The 16,732-nt window shown below is 33.7% G+C and overlaps 1 protein-coding gene across 3 annotated transcripts in view; it reads right to left on the bottom strand.

Moving 5' to 3' along the window:
* LOC145246779 (integrin-linked kinase-associated serine/threonine phosphatase 2C-like) overlaps positions 1-16,732 on the bottom strand; it is a 148,718-nt gene that overhangs the window by 112,225 nt on the left and 19,761 nt on the right. Inside the window, exon 1 of one of the 3 annotated variants that reach the window (XM_080108570.1) lies at positions 11,520-11,634. The exons of 1 other annotated variant lie outside the window; for it this stretch is intronic. In XM_080108570.1, the coding sequence (XP_079964696.1) occupies positions 11,520-11,550 (31 nt within the window). In that variant the 5' untranslated portion in view covers positions 11,551-11,634. Of the gene's footprint in view, positions 1-11,519; positions 11,635-16,732 lie in introns of those variants that run through there. One more of the 3 variants, XM_080108571.1, reaches the window with a different exon arrangement.

Here is a 16,732-nt window from a genome sequence, read left to right as displayed (position 1 = left end):
TATATTCTAGTTCTAATAACTTTTTAATTTTCAAATATAAAAATATATTTATTGAATAAATAAGATAGTTTCTTATAATAATTGCACAATACCTTCACGTTTCTTTTGAATAATCTTTGAGAATAATAATGCCAAAAAAATGGGTGAAACAATAAATAAACAAAAAAGCAAATGTTATTAAAGACAAACTAAGTTACTTTTTTACCCAATTAAATATATTTTTTTGGAGTGTACCCGAACAAGCATCACCCCGTCTATATTTTTTTCTGTTTGTTTGTTTTTTGCAATTTTGAAAAACTGTAAGAAACCGAACAGAACAGTGGACATTGATTGGACACTTACCAGATTATCTCACAAAAAACAAGCAAAAGTATTTTGACATTTGAAAGGGGTGCTAGTTTTTAGTTACAACGTTATAGCAAACCGATCCCATATTGGAACCATTCGACGAGAATTGGGATTTTACTTTAATGCTTGTGCAGTGTAAGTAACGTGTTATATTTTAGATGGGATTTCCAATTTTTATGGTATTTTTTGTTAGGTGAACAGTTCAAGAATAGCTTTTTCAATAATAACATTATTTCAGCATGGTTCGTATTTCTCGCAGTATCAAAAATGTGGTGCTCGGTAAAAATGGCACAAGTGAATAAGTAGGTAAAAATGGCACCAAAAGGTCCTACTGAAGCGATGGGGTCCCAAATTCTAATCTTATTTTGGGTTTTGTAAACTAAAATAAAGTTGATTTTTTTAAAACTTTTTTTAGGCGGACGTTGGCTTTCACCGCCTGCTCTTATAAATTCTATAATTTTCACTTTTTGGAACTTTTTTCTTGTTAATAACATCCAATAGAGACTTATGTATCAGATAATAATAAAAAAAAATTTTTGAAACATTTTTTATGACTTTTCACGCCTTGTTCAGTTTTCTATTACAATATAAAAATATAACAATAAAAAGTTAAAACAAATATTTTCATTCATTTTCTTTTTCCTTCATTTTTTAATCATTGGTTACAAAATGGGTGACCGATTTACCAGAACGTTGTAAGTAAAAAGTGAGTACCCCCTCCAAATGTCGAAATAATGATAAAAAAAAAATTTTTTGTTCATAATCTGATAGATTAGTGTCTAATCAATAAAAATCCATCGAAAGAATTAATTAAAACTATCGGTATAAAAATTCCGCACCGGGGGTGAGGGTGAGTTGATCAACTCCGCCTTAAAAATAAATGTTTGTTGTTAATTTAAGAATGTTTGCAAAAAAAAAAAAGTTTTAATAAACCAAACTAAGTAAAACGATAATGTTTGTAAAAGTGAGAAAGAGGGCTAATAAACCAATGTAAGTAAATAAACATTTATTGTAAAAGTGAGAAATTCTGATGCAAAACGCACACACACGTCGTTAAAAATGTGTTGCAAATTAAAAAATGTCTGCAAAAAAAAAAAAGTTTTAATAAACCAAAGTTAGTAAAAAAAATTGTTTGTAAAAGTAAGAAATTGCAAAAATATCGTGAAAATATCGCCGTGTTAATCTTTGGGGAGCATCCCTTATTTCAAAACACATTTACTCCACTTGTACCAATTATTTTATTAAATAAATAATCTGTTTTCCCAAAATAGCGAGTCTAAACTTTTATTTTTGAAAACAAAAACACTCAAACCGACCCCATACCTATCTCTTCCAAACCTAAAGTTATTAAATAACCCCTTCGTTAATTTAAGGGTAATTAATTCAATTCAGTCAAGTTGTTTTTTTTAAATTTCATTGAAATAAAATCCATTATTTTTATTTTTTTCTCCAGAAAGATAAAACCCTGAATTTGATTATATTAAAAGCAGAATATAATCTTTTTTCTAGAATTTTAAATTGAAAAAAAGTGTTTGACGCAGTTTTTTGCCGAATAAAAAAGAAATTAATATATATTTTTAAAAGGTTTTGTAATTAATTTTTATGTCTAAATAATATTTACGATTAATTAAATAATTTCATTTTAAAAAGTATTTATAAATAGAATTTTACTTAAGACTTATAGTTTAGCAATATTGAACCACATCAGCCATGTGTGAATTGAACACAGTCAACCAAAAAAAAATTTCAAAAGAAAATGCATATTTGCATTTCATTATGTAAACTTTTACACATTGGTTTCAAAAATTAAATTCTATAAGTTTTTTTTGTTAACTACTGATTGGTACAATTTACCGCCCTATCCCTTTATATTTTTTTCTTTTTGTCTTTTTTAGCAGATTATTATCAATTAATTATCCAAATAAGTGACTAGCTTTAAAACAAAATTTAATAGTAAATTTGTTTTTACAGATAAACTGAATTTTCTAATATGGCCTCAAAGTCCAAAAAAAGTCTTGCATGGAAACTTTTTGAAGTTGATGAAGATGATGAGTTGAAAGCCATTTGCAAAGTCTGTCAAATTAAAATATCGCGAGGAACAAAACTATCTAACATGACCACAACCAACATGTTAAAACATTTAACTATGAAGCATCCAAATGAATTGGAGGAGCAAAATAAAAACGAAAAGGAACAAAAAATTGAAGAAGAAAAGAAGAAACGCAAGCTTGATTTATTTATTAGCCGGACAAAGAAAAGAAAGTTTGATCAAGGTGAGACTTCTACATCCATAACAGCAACATCAAAACAACTTAGCATTACGGAAATATTAGAAAAGAAAAAGATTTGGGACATCAATGATGCAAAGTCACAAACTTTACATAAATTGGGGAAATGATTGCAGTTTATTTGCAGCCCTTTTCAATTGTGGAAGATATTGGGTTTCAAAGACTTTTAAAAGAAATATGTCCTAATTACAACATTCCTTCCAGGAAATATATTAAGGAATCTATTATATATAATATTTATTCCAAAGTTAGGAATAATATCCTAAATGAATTGAACGATGTTCAATTTATTTCTTTTACAGTAGATGGCTGGACTGCCACAATAGAGTTCAAAATAGACTTCGTAGCCTCGTAGGAGATGTCCTTTTCTCTTTCTTGCAACCTCTATCTCACAGAAGAGATGTTGCGAGTTTGTCTCTGATGTATCGTTATTTTCATGGAAAGTGTTCAACTGAGCTTCAATCTATGGTCCCCCCTCACCAAACTTTCACAAGAAACACTCGTCTAGCTGTAAACACTATCAATAATTCCCCCCACTCTTTATCTGTGCCTAAACCTAAATGTAGATTCCATGAACAAAGCTTCTTTCTTAGAACTGCACGCCTGTGGAATTGTCTTCCGTTTTCCTGCTTTCCGGCTGACTACAATATGGTTGTGTTCAAGTCTAAAGTAAATAAGTTCTTGATGAGCCGTTCCATATAAGTTATTAAATTTACCAAATTTTCATTACTAATGATTACTATATTGACCAATTTCTACTGTACACTCTTTAACCCTTATCCTTGAGTGGCCTCTGGGCCTTGATAATGTGGTGATGCCTTTGTAAAAAAAAACAAAACAAAAAAAACATCCAATGTATCTTTTTTAAGCATCACTGGACATTGGATTACAAAAGAATATAAACAAAGGACAGCAGTACTTCGTGTTGTCCCATTTACAACCACTCACACAGCTGAAAACATTTCCAATTGTCTGCAAGATACGATTAAAGAATACAATATTCCTAACTATAAAGTGCACGTTATAGTTAGAGACAATGCAGCAAATATGGCTGCAGGAGTTGCACAAGCGGGATATGATTCATTGCCATGTTTCCTGCATACTTTACAATTGGTTTTAAATGATGCCATTTTTGAACAACGCTATGTAAAAGACATGATGGCAGTGATAAAAAAAAATTATTGGCCATTTTAATCATTCCCCTGCAGCCTTTAATAAGTTTCAAGAGGAATATCAAAAAAAATTTAATGTACCGAATCATAAATTCATACAGGATATCACCACCCGCTGGAATAGCCAATACTATACTATGGAAAGAGTATTTGAGCAAAAAAGTGCTTTGATAGCCTACTGTTCACAACAGGCAAAACTACCCTGCTTGGATGTGAATCAATGGAGAATTCTAGAAAAATTGATAAAAATCTTAAAAAACTTTGTTGATTCTACAAACTATATAAGTGTAAGGGAGGCTTTGGCATCATCGATTATCCCTGCCACAAAAGTGATTTGTAAATTTTTTGAAAAGGCAGAAGAAAAAGGTTTATTTAGTGGATTAGGTTCCACCTTATCTGCTTGGAAATCTTCTGTCAGCTCAAGATTTCCAACCTATTTCAACAATAAGAACTTGATAATGGCAACGTATCTTGATCCACGGTATAAATTAATTTTTTTGAATGATGACCAAGACAACCAGAATGAGAAGATACAGCATTGGTTACTTGAAGATATAAATTCAATAAATAAAAATAAAACCATTTTGACTACTTTAGATTCATCACATTCAGACTTTTCTGCAGATGAAAAAGGAGATACCGAGGAGGATGAAAACAATTTCAACTTGAGTTTCAACCAGTGCTTACTGGAATTTAAAAAGAGCCAGGAAAAACATCAAGAGTCTACTTCCATAAATGAACAGGATAAAAAAGAAAGAGCATTGGAAAAAGAAATAATGTTTGAAATGTCCAAGTATGAGGAAGTTAAAATGATTGGACAGTGGGAAGATCCTCTTTGTTGGTGGAGCAGCAACCAAAATAATTTTCCATCTTTGTCCGCTGTGTCAAAAAAATACTTTTGTGTCCCACCATCTTCAGTTGAGAGTGAAAGATTATTCAGTGTACGAGGAAGTATTTATTCACTGAAACGAAACCGAATGAAAGCTGACACAGGAGAAATATTGATGTTTCTACATCACAATTTATTGATGACAGGATTCAATTATTCATAAATTGTCTGCAATCATACAAAAAAAAATCATGAAGAATACTGCTTATCTTGATATATATATATATATATATATATTTATATAAAAACAAAGTCAACCAGGAAAAAAAATTATTAAAAATATGTATTGTTGAAAGAGACAGGATTCGAAGGATCTGCATGGCAGTATGGATGGGATGGCATTCCTGATGCAGTCTCAGTATTTTTAGATCATTTTTTACTCCCACTCCTGAACACAAAACTCAGAGAGTAATTCAAAACTCATAACTTTTTTCCTTTATTGAACATTCTTCCAAAATATACTATGAAAGATTTAAAAAAATAATAGAAGTGTTTGTTTTTCATTCTTTTCTAAATATTTTTGAAATAAATATTATAACATATTTTATACTTCCATATATTTTTTTTAAATTTGGACCAAATGAAAATTCGTTGAATTTCTTGAAATCTTTTTTTAACTCTTTGGTCCACGACTTAGCAAAATTACCAACTAGTCACTCAGAGCAGTTTTATTAGTGAGGGTCGAAATCGCAGTGTCTTTTTTTTTTTTGCCTAAGTCACCATCTAGGTGTCACCAATTTTTTTAACCCTCCTTAACTTCAAAGAGTAAATACAATATATACAACTAAAAAAATAATTTTTAAAAATGCTGATTCTATTCATGAAAAATTCTTTTAACTAGAAATTAAAACTTAGGTAAAGATAGCTGACTGACAGCAACAGGAGCACTGGTTAACTACTGAACCACGTGGAAAGGTGTGGGGGGGGAGGAAAAAAGGAAATTAAATGATGATAATAAATTATGATAACCGTCTTTGAAAGGCACTAAACTCCTAAAATTTACTTCTTTAAAATTTTAGGCGGCATTCCCCGGCGATTTTAAAGAACTCTCTCTCAAAAAACAAAAAAAAAACAAAAAAAAAACAAAATTTAATTTTTAAGGTTTGGGAAAGATATATTTATTATAACCGAATTCCTGTATGAAGACTGGATCTACTTTATTGGACGTTAATTTGTGAGATAAGTAATTTTTCAATGTTTAATATGTTTTTAAAGTTTCAATTATCAATTAAATTTTTTTAATTGCGTTTTATTTTCAATTTATTTAAAAAAAACAGGGTTTAAAATGTATTTTTCAAGGTAACAAGCTTCGAAAGAAGTCTAATTAAAAAAAAAAAATCAGTTAATTTTTAATTTCGACAACCCTGAGAATTTAATTATTAAAAAAATATTGAAATGTGACATTTTTTTTTTTTTAACATTTCTATTAGTTCAATTAATTTTCTATTCAATAATTCATTTCACTCAACAAACGTCACCATTATTTTTGCTCAATTTTATCTAGTATTTCATTTGTTTTTATAGTGGCATTGTTTTTATATGTGTTCCTTTGATATACCCTATTTCAAAATTAGTTTGGCTAAACTTATTCTTTACGTAAGAACCAACGTGTAAAAGCAATGAAAAGGTAAGAAAAAACAATAGGTGTTAACTACACTTTGTGAATTATGCACGTTCATTTATAAATTATTAAATTAAATATTTATCTTTTTTTATATTTAATTAGTATATATTTTCTTTCTCTTCCGCAATATTTTTTTTATTTAATTCATTAAATCTGTTAATTATGAGGACCAAAATAATGAATTGTGTTAATTTATCCTCTAATTTTCTTGTTTTTGTTCTGTTATATAAATTCTATTTCTGAAGGATTAATTCTATTTTCTTTGTTTTTTTTTCTGTATTCCAATTAAGTAAAATAAATTTTCTCTAAAATAAATTTTGCTAATTTTTTCGTTTAGTTTACTATATAATAATTTTATTTAAACCAAAACACGACTGTGTATGCATAAAATATCTCTTCCAAAGTTAGAACATATTTGGGAACTACCCGACTATAAGTATAAAACTATCTGGTATATTTCAAAACAATAATTCCCTAGGAATCGGTATCGGAATCGTTAATCAATATTTTCCTGGAATCGGAATCGGAATCATATAAAAATTAGGAATCGTCCCAACACTAGTTTTAACATTCCAAATTTTTAAAAGGATTATCTCAATTTTATGTTCATCGCAAGTTGGAATCATTTTCAAACAAAAAACAAAACAAATGTTTTTCTTATGTAAAATAAATAAATAAATAAATAAAGAGCCACTTGATTGATTTACATATATTTTTAAAATATTTGGTATTTTTTTACTTCCTAACCAAGCATAGTTTACCTCCCTTTTCTTTTCTTTTAAGAAATCAAAATTTACTTTTTTTTTGGCTAATACATTTAAAGATAATATGAAAGAAAAAATGTTTAATAAAATAATACAAATTTAACATTAAAGAGTAGGGCTCACTTTCCTATATAAATTTAACATAAAATGAGCACCCATTTCTTGGCCATGTAGCGGTAAATGAGACATGCAAATTTACCTATAAAGTCAAAAGTTTAAAACCTTTTTTTTTTTTAAAACCACGTTGATTTTTTTTTTTAAGTGGAAGCTCATATTTTGAAAATGTCCAGTAAAAATTGGACACCTACATCAATTTTTTCTATTTCATTCAATGTTGTTGTTTTTTATATTTTTGAAAAAAAAACTTCATTGCATAATGAAGAAATAAAATATTTTAAATCAAAAACTCATGTAATTCTTAAAGAGAATTAAAAAAGAATTGAAAAATTGTTGGCTAGTTTGTGTTCAAACGCCAACTGGTGAGTGAAATGTGATCATTTTTCAAATACGGTGATACATATTGACTAACTTTGTTGTTGACAGCAAACACATGTCAGAAATTCAAAGGGAAGACAACCAAAAAATCATTTAACTTTTTTTGCGCACCATTATGGTGGTTTTGGACTTCCATATTTTTCAACCACAAGAAAGGTAAACAACTCCGTTCTGAACATCTAAAATTACAATTTAAAATCGCAGTCTTTTTGAATTCTCGCTTAAAAAGTTTTTTATTTAAAAAGTACATGGAATATAAAATATAAATATGGACAAATTCTTAAAAATGGAGAATGGAAGCACTCATTAATTATAATTTTTTTATAGGTAAGTGATGTTTTGGAATTTGTATATATTTTTATATTCAGAGTAAGTTAAAATTCGTTGAATTTCTTGAAATTATTTTTAAAGAAAACCGATTAACAAAAATATTGCATATTTTTCTATTAAACCTTTTATTTTAAAATTTGGTCTTTGCTCCTTTTATTGAAAAAAAAATTAGGGTTTAAATTACATTTTTAAAGTAGTTATAAGCTTTGAAAGATAGTGAGTCTAATTATTCAAATTTTTATCATTAATTTTTAATGGCGACATCTGACACTGCTAATAGTCCGCATAATCCAAATAATCATTCCTCATCTAAAAAATTCAGAAACGCAATTATTACTTATTTAAACAAGGTATCACACACATATTTTTCCTATGATAGTCCAAAAACAAAAAAAAAACTTTGAAGATTAACTTTGATACAGATGAAACTGCATCAGTGAAGAAGGTGATGCCTAATGCTTTAACGGGTTACACTTTATTAAAAAAATAAAGGAATTATATCAATGTTTTATTTTAAACGAACATGACTAACCCCTATTAAATAGTACATGGATCCCTGTTCAGAACCACATAAATTGAAAACTTCAATTAAATACCTCTCCCCGACACACCCACACAAATAATTACTTTTTTTTTGAGCGAAACAAAAACAAGAGAATACATGGTGGTTATTCTGATTGACACTCATAGCAATAAACAAATAAAGAAAAGCTTTTATACCGACTTGTCACGGAATGAAGAGTGTCTGTTCCAAAAATCACAAAAATTGATTTTTTTTTTTAACGAAAAAAACAAATTTGCCATTTTTACCGATAAATGAATGAAGGGGTCATATTTTACTAGAGAGGGAGAGATAATCAGCAATTATTTTGACAGTTTTCACGCCCATTAGAGTTGTCTGCCCTTGTTCACCTTCCTAGAAACCATAAAATTTGATTTTAAAAAATTAATCAAATTACATGATTTTTTTAATTTTTTTTTCTTCGTCCCTTGACTGATATGTACATCATGCAAATATTTCGGGTTTGTATTACTATACACATAGATCAGAAAAAGTTGTCAAAAAACAAATGTTATCGAAGGCAAGATAAGTTACTGTTCTACCTAACTGGATAATTTTTTAGTGTTTTTATTTAATGTAACATGTTTATTCAGCTCGAAAAATATACAGTGTTTACCGATGTATTCGAAAATTAAAAATAGCGCCCGACTCTCTCTCTTTGGCACGGTAAGTTTGGAAAAAGGAATTAAAAATAAAAAACTAGACAAAATACTGCTAGAAACTTCCTCAATATGTTACCGTGACATAGGCTGACATATAAAGTAGATAAGGATAAAAAATTTCACGAAAATCTGACCATTAGTTGATTTTTGCTAGATTTATTAAACACGGGTATGTTTTCACCTTCGGAATGCAATAAGTAATGCCCCTGACCAACTTCCAGTTGTCTGACCTAGCTGAAATTTTGCATGTGCAATGATTTATATCTCTACGGGTTATGTGGCAAATTACAGCTCTGAACTAATTGTAGTTTCTGTTTTATAGATGTTTGAACTGAGTCAGGTGTGAAATAGAGCCTGTTGAATGTCGAGCAGTGATCCAGTTTTTGTATTTGAGAGGACGCACACCACAGGAGACTTTTGATGAAATGAAAGAAACATGGTGATAATGCCCCATCATATGACCTTGTAAAACGCTGGCATCGTGAATTCAAACATGGCCAAAGTCTGTGGAAACAGCTCACAGACCTGGTCGCCCCCCCCCCCCCTTCATCTGTCCGTAGAGTTGAGGCTGCCATTTTTAAAGATTGGCACATTACTTTTCGCCAAATAGCCCAAGATGTCAAGATTAGTACAGGGTCTATGGAAACTATCATTCATGACCATTTGCATATGCATAAGGTGTCTGCCAGATGGATTCTCAGGTTGCTCACACCATTCCAGAAGCGAGAACGCGTCGAGTGCTCGAGGATGAATTTGGAGATGTGCCAAGAAAATGAGTCAAAGTTTTTCAAAAGACTGATTACACAGGATGAAACCTGGGTCCATCACTATGATCCAGAGACCAAAGCCCAGTCAATGCAGTGAAAGCACTTGGACTCACCACCTCCAAAGAAGGCAAGGGTGCAGCCCTCTGCTGGCAAGGTCATGCTCACAGTCTTCTGGGACCAGGACGGAGTAATGATGACAGATTTCCTGGCAAGGATACCACAATTACAGGAACCTATTATGCTTCACTTTTGAGGAAATTAAGGGAAGCTATCAAAATCAAGAGGCGGGGAAAGATCAGCAAAGGTACCCTTCTCCTGCAGGACAACGCTACGGTCCACAACTCGCATGTCACCAGATCAGAAGCACGGGCGTGTGGTACTCTCCTGACCTTGCATCCTCTGACTTTCACCTCTTCCCAGCCATGAAGTTGTTTTTGAAAGGAAAAAAAAAAAAGAAAAAAAACCCGGATAAAATACTGTTAAAAACTCGCTCAATATATGTTACCGTGACATAGGTTGACATATATTCGGCGGGTTTTTAATAGTATTTTGTATAGTTTTGTATTTATAACACCTTTTCCCAAACTTACCGTGTTAAAGAGAGAATCAGACGCCATCTTCAATTTTCCAATACATCGGTAAACACTGTGTTTTTCGAGCTGAATAAATATGTTACATTGAAGAAAAACACGAAAAATTATCCAGTTAGGTAGAAAAGTAACTTATCTTGCCTTTGATAACATTTATTTGTTATATATTTGTTTTTTTGACAACTTTTTCGAATCTATGTGTACAGTAATACAAACCAGAACGTTATAATTGAAAAGTGATCTCCCACATCAAAAATAAACTTGGGGGGGGGGGTGTAGTATGAAAGTTAAGTATGTTATCAACCATAATCCGCAAAAAAAAAAAAAAAGATTGTGAAAAGGAATTTTTACAGCGGGGAAGGGGGGGGCGTTCAGGTCCGCCAACACCTTCCCTCCAATGTTAAGAACGAGTTTTAAAATAATAACGTTATTATTTCAGTACGGTACCTTCTCTGCATAAGTAACTCTCTCATTGCCTATTTATCTGAGGTTGTGCGAGTGTTGTTATGGTTCGGACATTTTATTCGGGACCAATTTCGTCCCAAAACGATTTTATTTTCGTTTTCATGTATATATAAGAGTTTTTAATCTCACAGATTAAAACATAACATTTAAAACAAAACTAAAATTCTGTTTAAAAGAATTCCCCTAGCTGTTGCCGTGTTGCAATTCGAATGACGGACCTGAACAAGAATCACCCTCCCCACCCCATAATTTAACCGGTATTCTGCAGTGCAGTTTACGACCTAACCCAGCGTAGTATAAACACCCCCAACCTCCCGATGTTAAGAACGGCTTTCAGAATAAACACCCAACCTCGAGAACTATACTACATACTAAAACATACTATAAAAATTATGGAGGAGGAGGGGTGATTCTCGTTCAGCTCCGCCGTTTGAATAATTTTTAAAAAAATTGAAAACGCGGAAAATATTTTTAGTATATATATTTTTTTTTTAAATAAATGACAACTTATAAAAGTAACATCAATTCATATACATAATTAGTATATCATCATTCATAATTACCAGGTTCAGGAAGATCACCAAACAAATCCATAGACTTTCAATCACTTAACCGGAAGTTGACTGACAAACAGGAAATTAAAATTATACGGTGTCAGAAAGAATAATTACCTTCTCAATTAACATCCGCAAAACCAACGAAAACTATTTGATTTGATTGATTCAATTTATTTTTTTATAGAGATTATTTTTAAGAAGAAAACAAAATTATTAAAGTTGAGAATTAGTATAAAACTGCAATTCCCAGAGGTATATATATTTCAAGATATATAGGCAATCTTCTATCGAGAGGTATTGCTTTTGTGTTTTAGCAGATTGTCTTTGGACAACTTAGAGCGTGGCTCTGGAACCCTATTCATGAATGGCAGTTTCTCCCGCATGGCACAGGGAGGAGGATGGTGTTCTGTGGTCTGGTGCCTTTTGGTACTACTTTCTGCATCATCTCCTGTCCTCCAGCATCAAGTTTCTGTTGTCTTCTCCTCTTCCCACTCCCTGCTGTACAGCACCTCGCCAGGTGCCACAGTCGTTTACTCCCAGCTGCCCAGATCGATGCCAGTCAGTTTCAGGTCATGTTTGCATACGTCCTTGTAGAAGAGATCTGGGCAGAGTCTGCACTGACAAAGGAGCAGGTGCATGGTGAGGCATCCAGCATGTCCCAGCACATTAGTGTTGGTGACTTTGTCCTGCCATATAATGTCCAGGATAAAACGCAGGCAACGGTAATGAAAGCTCTCCAAATGGTTTTCCTGGCATGTGTAGGTGGCCCAGGACTCACTACCGTAAGGAGCATGCTGAGCACACAAGCCTGGTACACTCTGATTTTGGTCTTGAGAGTCAGCCACACACAGAATGCCCATCACACTTGCAGCTTTAGTGATGCATTTGTTAATCTTGCTGTCAAGAGACAAGTTGCTGGTGATGGTGGAGCCGACATAGGTGAATTTGTCAGTGACCTCGAGGACTCGGCCATCGATGCTGATGGTGGGTAGCAAGGGGACGTTCTGGCCTGTCACGTTAATGTTTTTGTGCTATGAAACAGACGCTGTCAAGAATTGAACATTTTAATATACTGAAAGAAATAAGCAAATAGATAACATCTTGAAATTTAGAATATAAACTTTTTGTCATTCATATATGCTCTGTTGTTACATTGAGCTTTATAAATAAAAGGATTAAAGGGTCAAATATAATTGAATAAGCATATTTTTCTCATCAACACACACACACATACACACACATATAATTTTCAGAATGTGAGAGAATATATAATTATTTCCACAGCCAGACAACGTCGCAGCTCACAAGAGCCAAGAAAGCCAACAAACTGGAAGTCCAAGACTCAAGTTTCACCTTCATTTTGGGCTCATCAGTTAGACATATCTAAACTTAAGATTTGAAACCTGAGCCTCTTGCATGCTAGACGAGCACTCTACCAACTTAGCAAACACGCCACACACACAAGAATGCTTACACAGATCAAGCAACCTGCGGCATGGATCCGACAGTGAAATGAACATACTTCATACCGAACAAGGGACGTAGACATCCAACCAGCTATAATCCGAGTTTGAATGTGTCTGACTGATGATCCCAAAATGAGGGCGAAACTTGAGTCTTGGACTCTGGTTTGTTGGCTTTCTTGGCTCTTGTGAGTTGCGATGCTGTTTGGCTGTGGAAATAATTCTGACAATTTTATCACTGATTGCTCACTAGGTTAGCTTGTCGTGATGCCCTCGTTCTTAAGAGTATAAAATTCCTACTTGTGAGACGTCGGCTTAGGTTATAGATGGTTGGATGACTACATCCTTTGTTCGGTTCATTCCACTGTTGGATCTATGCCGTGGGTTGTTTGATCTGTGTAAGTTTATATGCATTCTTGTGTGTGTGATGTGTTTTCTCAGTTGGTTGAGTGCTTGCTTAACATGCAAGAGGTTCGGGTTTCAAATCCCAAGTTCGGATGTGTCAAAAATGAGGGCGAAGCTCGAGTCTTGGACTTCTGGTTTGTTGACTTTCTTGGCTCTTGTGAGCTGCGACATTGTCTGTGGAAATAATTATATATATATATATATATATATATATATATATATATATATATATATATATATATATATATATATGTTTTTAATTATTACAACCTCAAGTGCATTAACTTATTACAAATTGTTTCAATAGAGAGGATAAATTATCCGTCAATATCGTTGGATCAGTCAAGTTAAAATAAAAAGGAAAGATATGTTTTTTTTGTAATTACATATGGATAGTGAAAACCAAACAAAAGGAAGTAAGGGAGAGAAAGGGGAGAAGAGAAAAGAGGGAAAAGGAAAGAGGGGAGAAAAGCAATAAAATATGTAAATTAAATTAAAAATTTGTAAAATTATAAAGATAAGACAGCGCAAGAAAAGGGGAAAAAGAAGAAAAGAGAAGAAAGAAGGGAAATAGATAATTGAGCGTGTTGAAAAAAGTTTGTTGGGTTCTGGATGATGACCTGCATGTGTCTCAAAGCTGAAACGGTGTTAAAGAGTCAGTAATCTACCGCAATGGTGGTGGTGGTGATGGTGGTGGTGGTAGGGGTGGGGGTACAGAAAGAGCTAAAATGCGGTTTAGTTCAAATAAGTAAACAGATGTGTCCAGTATAGCTTATATAAAATCTCTTTAGGTAGGAAATCAGTTATAGATTCTGTTGGGTAAATTTTAGAATTGGAGTTGAGTTTAGGGAAGAAATGGGAATAAATAAAAAATAAATAAAATAAGAATAAATTACTAGGACCTGTGGAAACTTCACAGGGGACTATTTCATATGTAATATATTGATGTTGGCATTCTGTAGATGTTCAGCGTAAATGGAGACACTCTGATATTATTGTAGCTCTTTTGTCAAAACTGCAAAAGTACTTATCTAAGCTAGCGGGGACGTCCGGCGTAGCCTGGTCATAAAGTACGCTTAAATATGATATTTTAATTCTTGCAGATTTTGTATATATTATTATAGACTTTTGATCTATCAATTTTTATATATTATAAAGTTGCGATTTAAAAAATAAAAAATATATCTATATCAGCTTGAACCAAAACTGAATCCCAAACTTATATATATATATATATATATATATATATATATATATATACATGTATATAACTTTAGTTCCATCAGCTATAATCAAAACCGAAACCAAAATTTATGAAGAATTCTTGATAAATTATTTATAAAAAAAATAGATTACTAAGGTGCCATCAGCTAAAATCGAAACCGAAACGAAGACTTATGAAGAATTCTTGATAAAATTATTTTAAAAAAATAGATTATTGGAGTGTCATTAGCTACAATCGAAAATAAAACCAAAACTTATGAGGAATTCTTGGTAAAATTATGTATAAAAGAAATAGATGACTTAAGCGCCATCAGCTATAATCGAAGTTAAAACCAAAACATGAGGAATTCTTAGTAAAATTATTTACAAAAAAATGAAATGACTTGAGTGCCATCAGCTATAATTGAAACCAAAACCAAAACTTATGAAAAATTCTTCGTAAAATTATTTATTACACAAAATGGAAGTCTCTTATTGGCATCCTTCCGTCTAGATATGTAACGTGCATCCAGGAGATAAGCGCCCGCGTGTTTGCATGTTGTGTGGGTACGTGGGAGAGACGGATGAGGGGAAAAAGACTTACCTCGAGACCAGCTCAGCGTTACCGACCAAAAATAGAAAAGAAAGACCAAGATGGTGGCCGCCGTCTTTTGTAAATTATGATGTCTCGCAAAGTCACACGAATTCTCGGAATATGCAAATTTAGCCGGCCTAGAACGACGATAAAAGCGGGTGAGGGGAAAGACGTGGGGGAGGGACGATTGAGTTGGCTGGGGAATCGTGTGGCTGTTGCTTCTTGTGCCGTGTGAGGATATTTTACTGTTGTTGGAATCCGTGCAGAACCGGTGTAAAAAGATTATTGAATTGCTGCAACATTTATAACATCTTTTCCTGAACTTACCGTGTTAAAGAGAGAGAGTCGGGCGCCATCTTAAATTTTTCCTTACACATTTCTGTTACAAGCTATCTCGGCCATTTGGCCTTTAGAACTATGACCGAGTCGAAATTTGACTTAAAGCTCATACCCGAGTTTGACGGGTCCACATCCATCGTCGACTGGGTTGAAAGGGTCGAGCTGACGTGCGACCTTTGTGAGGTGAAAAGGGTACACACTGTGATTCCCCTGAGATTTGCTGGGGGTGCCTTGAGTGTATATCAGCAACTCAGTGCTGCCGAAAAGGGAGATGTCACCGCAATTAAAGCTGCGCTGTACAAGGCATTTGCCATGGATCCTTGTACGGCCTATGAAAAATTTGCTTCCCGAAAACTTCTACCAGAGGAAAGCGTGGACGTTTTCTTCGCTGAGTTAAAGAAACTCGCAGTTCTGTTTGGTGAAGGGGTGTCGGAGCGGACGCTCACGTACGCGTTCGTGGCGGGCCTTCCCACTCGGGTGAAGCAGCTACTGAGAGCCTCAACCAGCGTTTCAACAACGACCATGGAACACTTGATGGAACGTGTTCGAGCCATCATCAAAGATGAGGAGGACCTGGGGGAACCAGTTGTGATGGCGGCAGATGACCAGACAGGATTCAGCAAATGTTGTTCGCCACCTATCATCCATTTTTTTTGAGCGAGGTGCACCGGAAGAGCTCCTGACTGACAATGATGCAGCGTTTTGTAGCCAGCAAGTTCGGCAGTTGTTAGATGAGTGAGGCGTCCGACTACGGTTGCGATGTGCGCATGTGCCGTCAGGAAATGGCATTGCTGAAAGAAGTCATCGCAGCATCAAGAGAATTGCGCCAAAGGACGGGACGTCCCCTTCAACCGCACCTGCAAATGCTATTTACACGTACCGAGTCGGAGTGAAGGGAATCAATACTACGCAGCCAACCGACAAGGTAACATATAACAGATATGTAGTGGGAGATCCAGTGTGGGTGCGGCCCCCAGGAAATCGGTGCACCGACAAGTTTAAGCGAGGACAAATATCTGGAGTGATTAGCCAGCAGTCTGTTTTGGTCGATGGAACCCCACGACATGTGCGAGATCTTCGCCCAGCTACCGAGGTGCGTCACACAACTACAGAAGAAAGCAGTGAAGCGTCTAGCGATGAGCTGCCGATGCACAGATTCAGTGAGCCCCCTCCAGAGACTGATAGCGATACTTCATCTGATGAGGCAGAACCAG

The sequence above is a fragment of the Euprymna scolopes genome, chromosome 24, assembly GCF_053919585.1.
Source record: "Euprymna scolopes isolate OS-2025 chromosome 24, ASM5391958v1, whole genome shotgun sequence".
Lineage (NCBI taxonomy): Eukaryota > Metazoa > Mollusca > Cephalopoda > Sepiida > Sepiolidae > Euprymna > Euprymna scolopes.
Note: the sequence above shows the minus strand (reverse complement) of the source record. Positions and strands in the feature narration are given on the sequence as shown.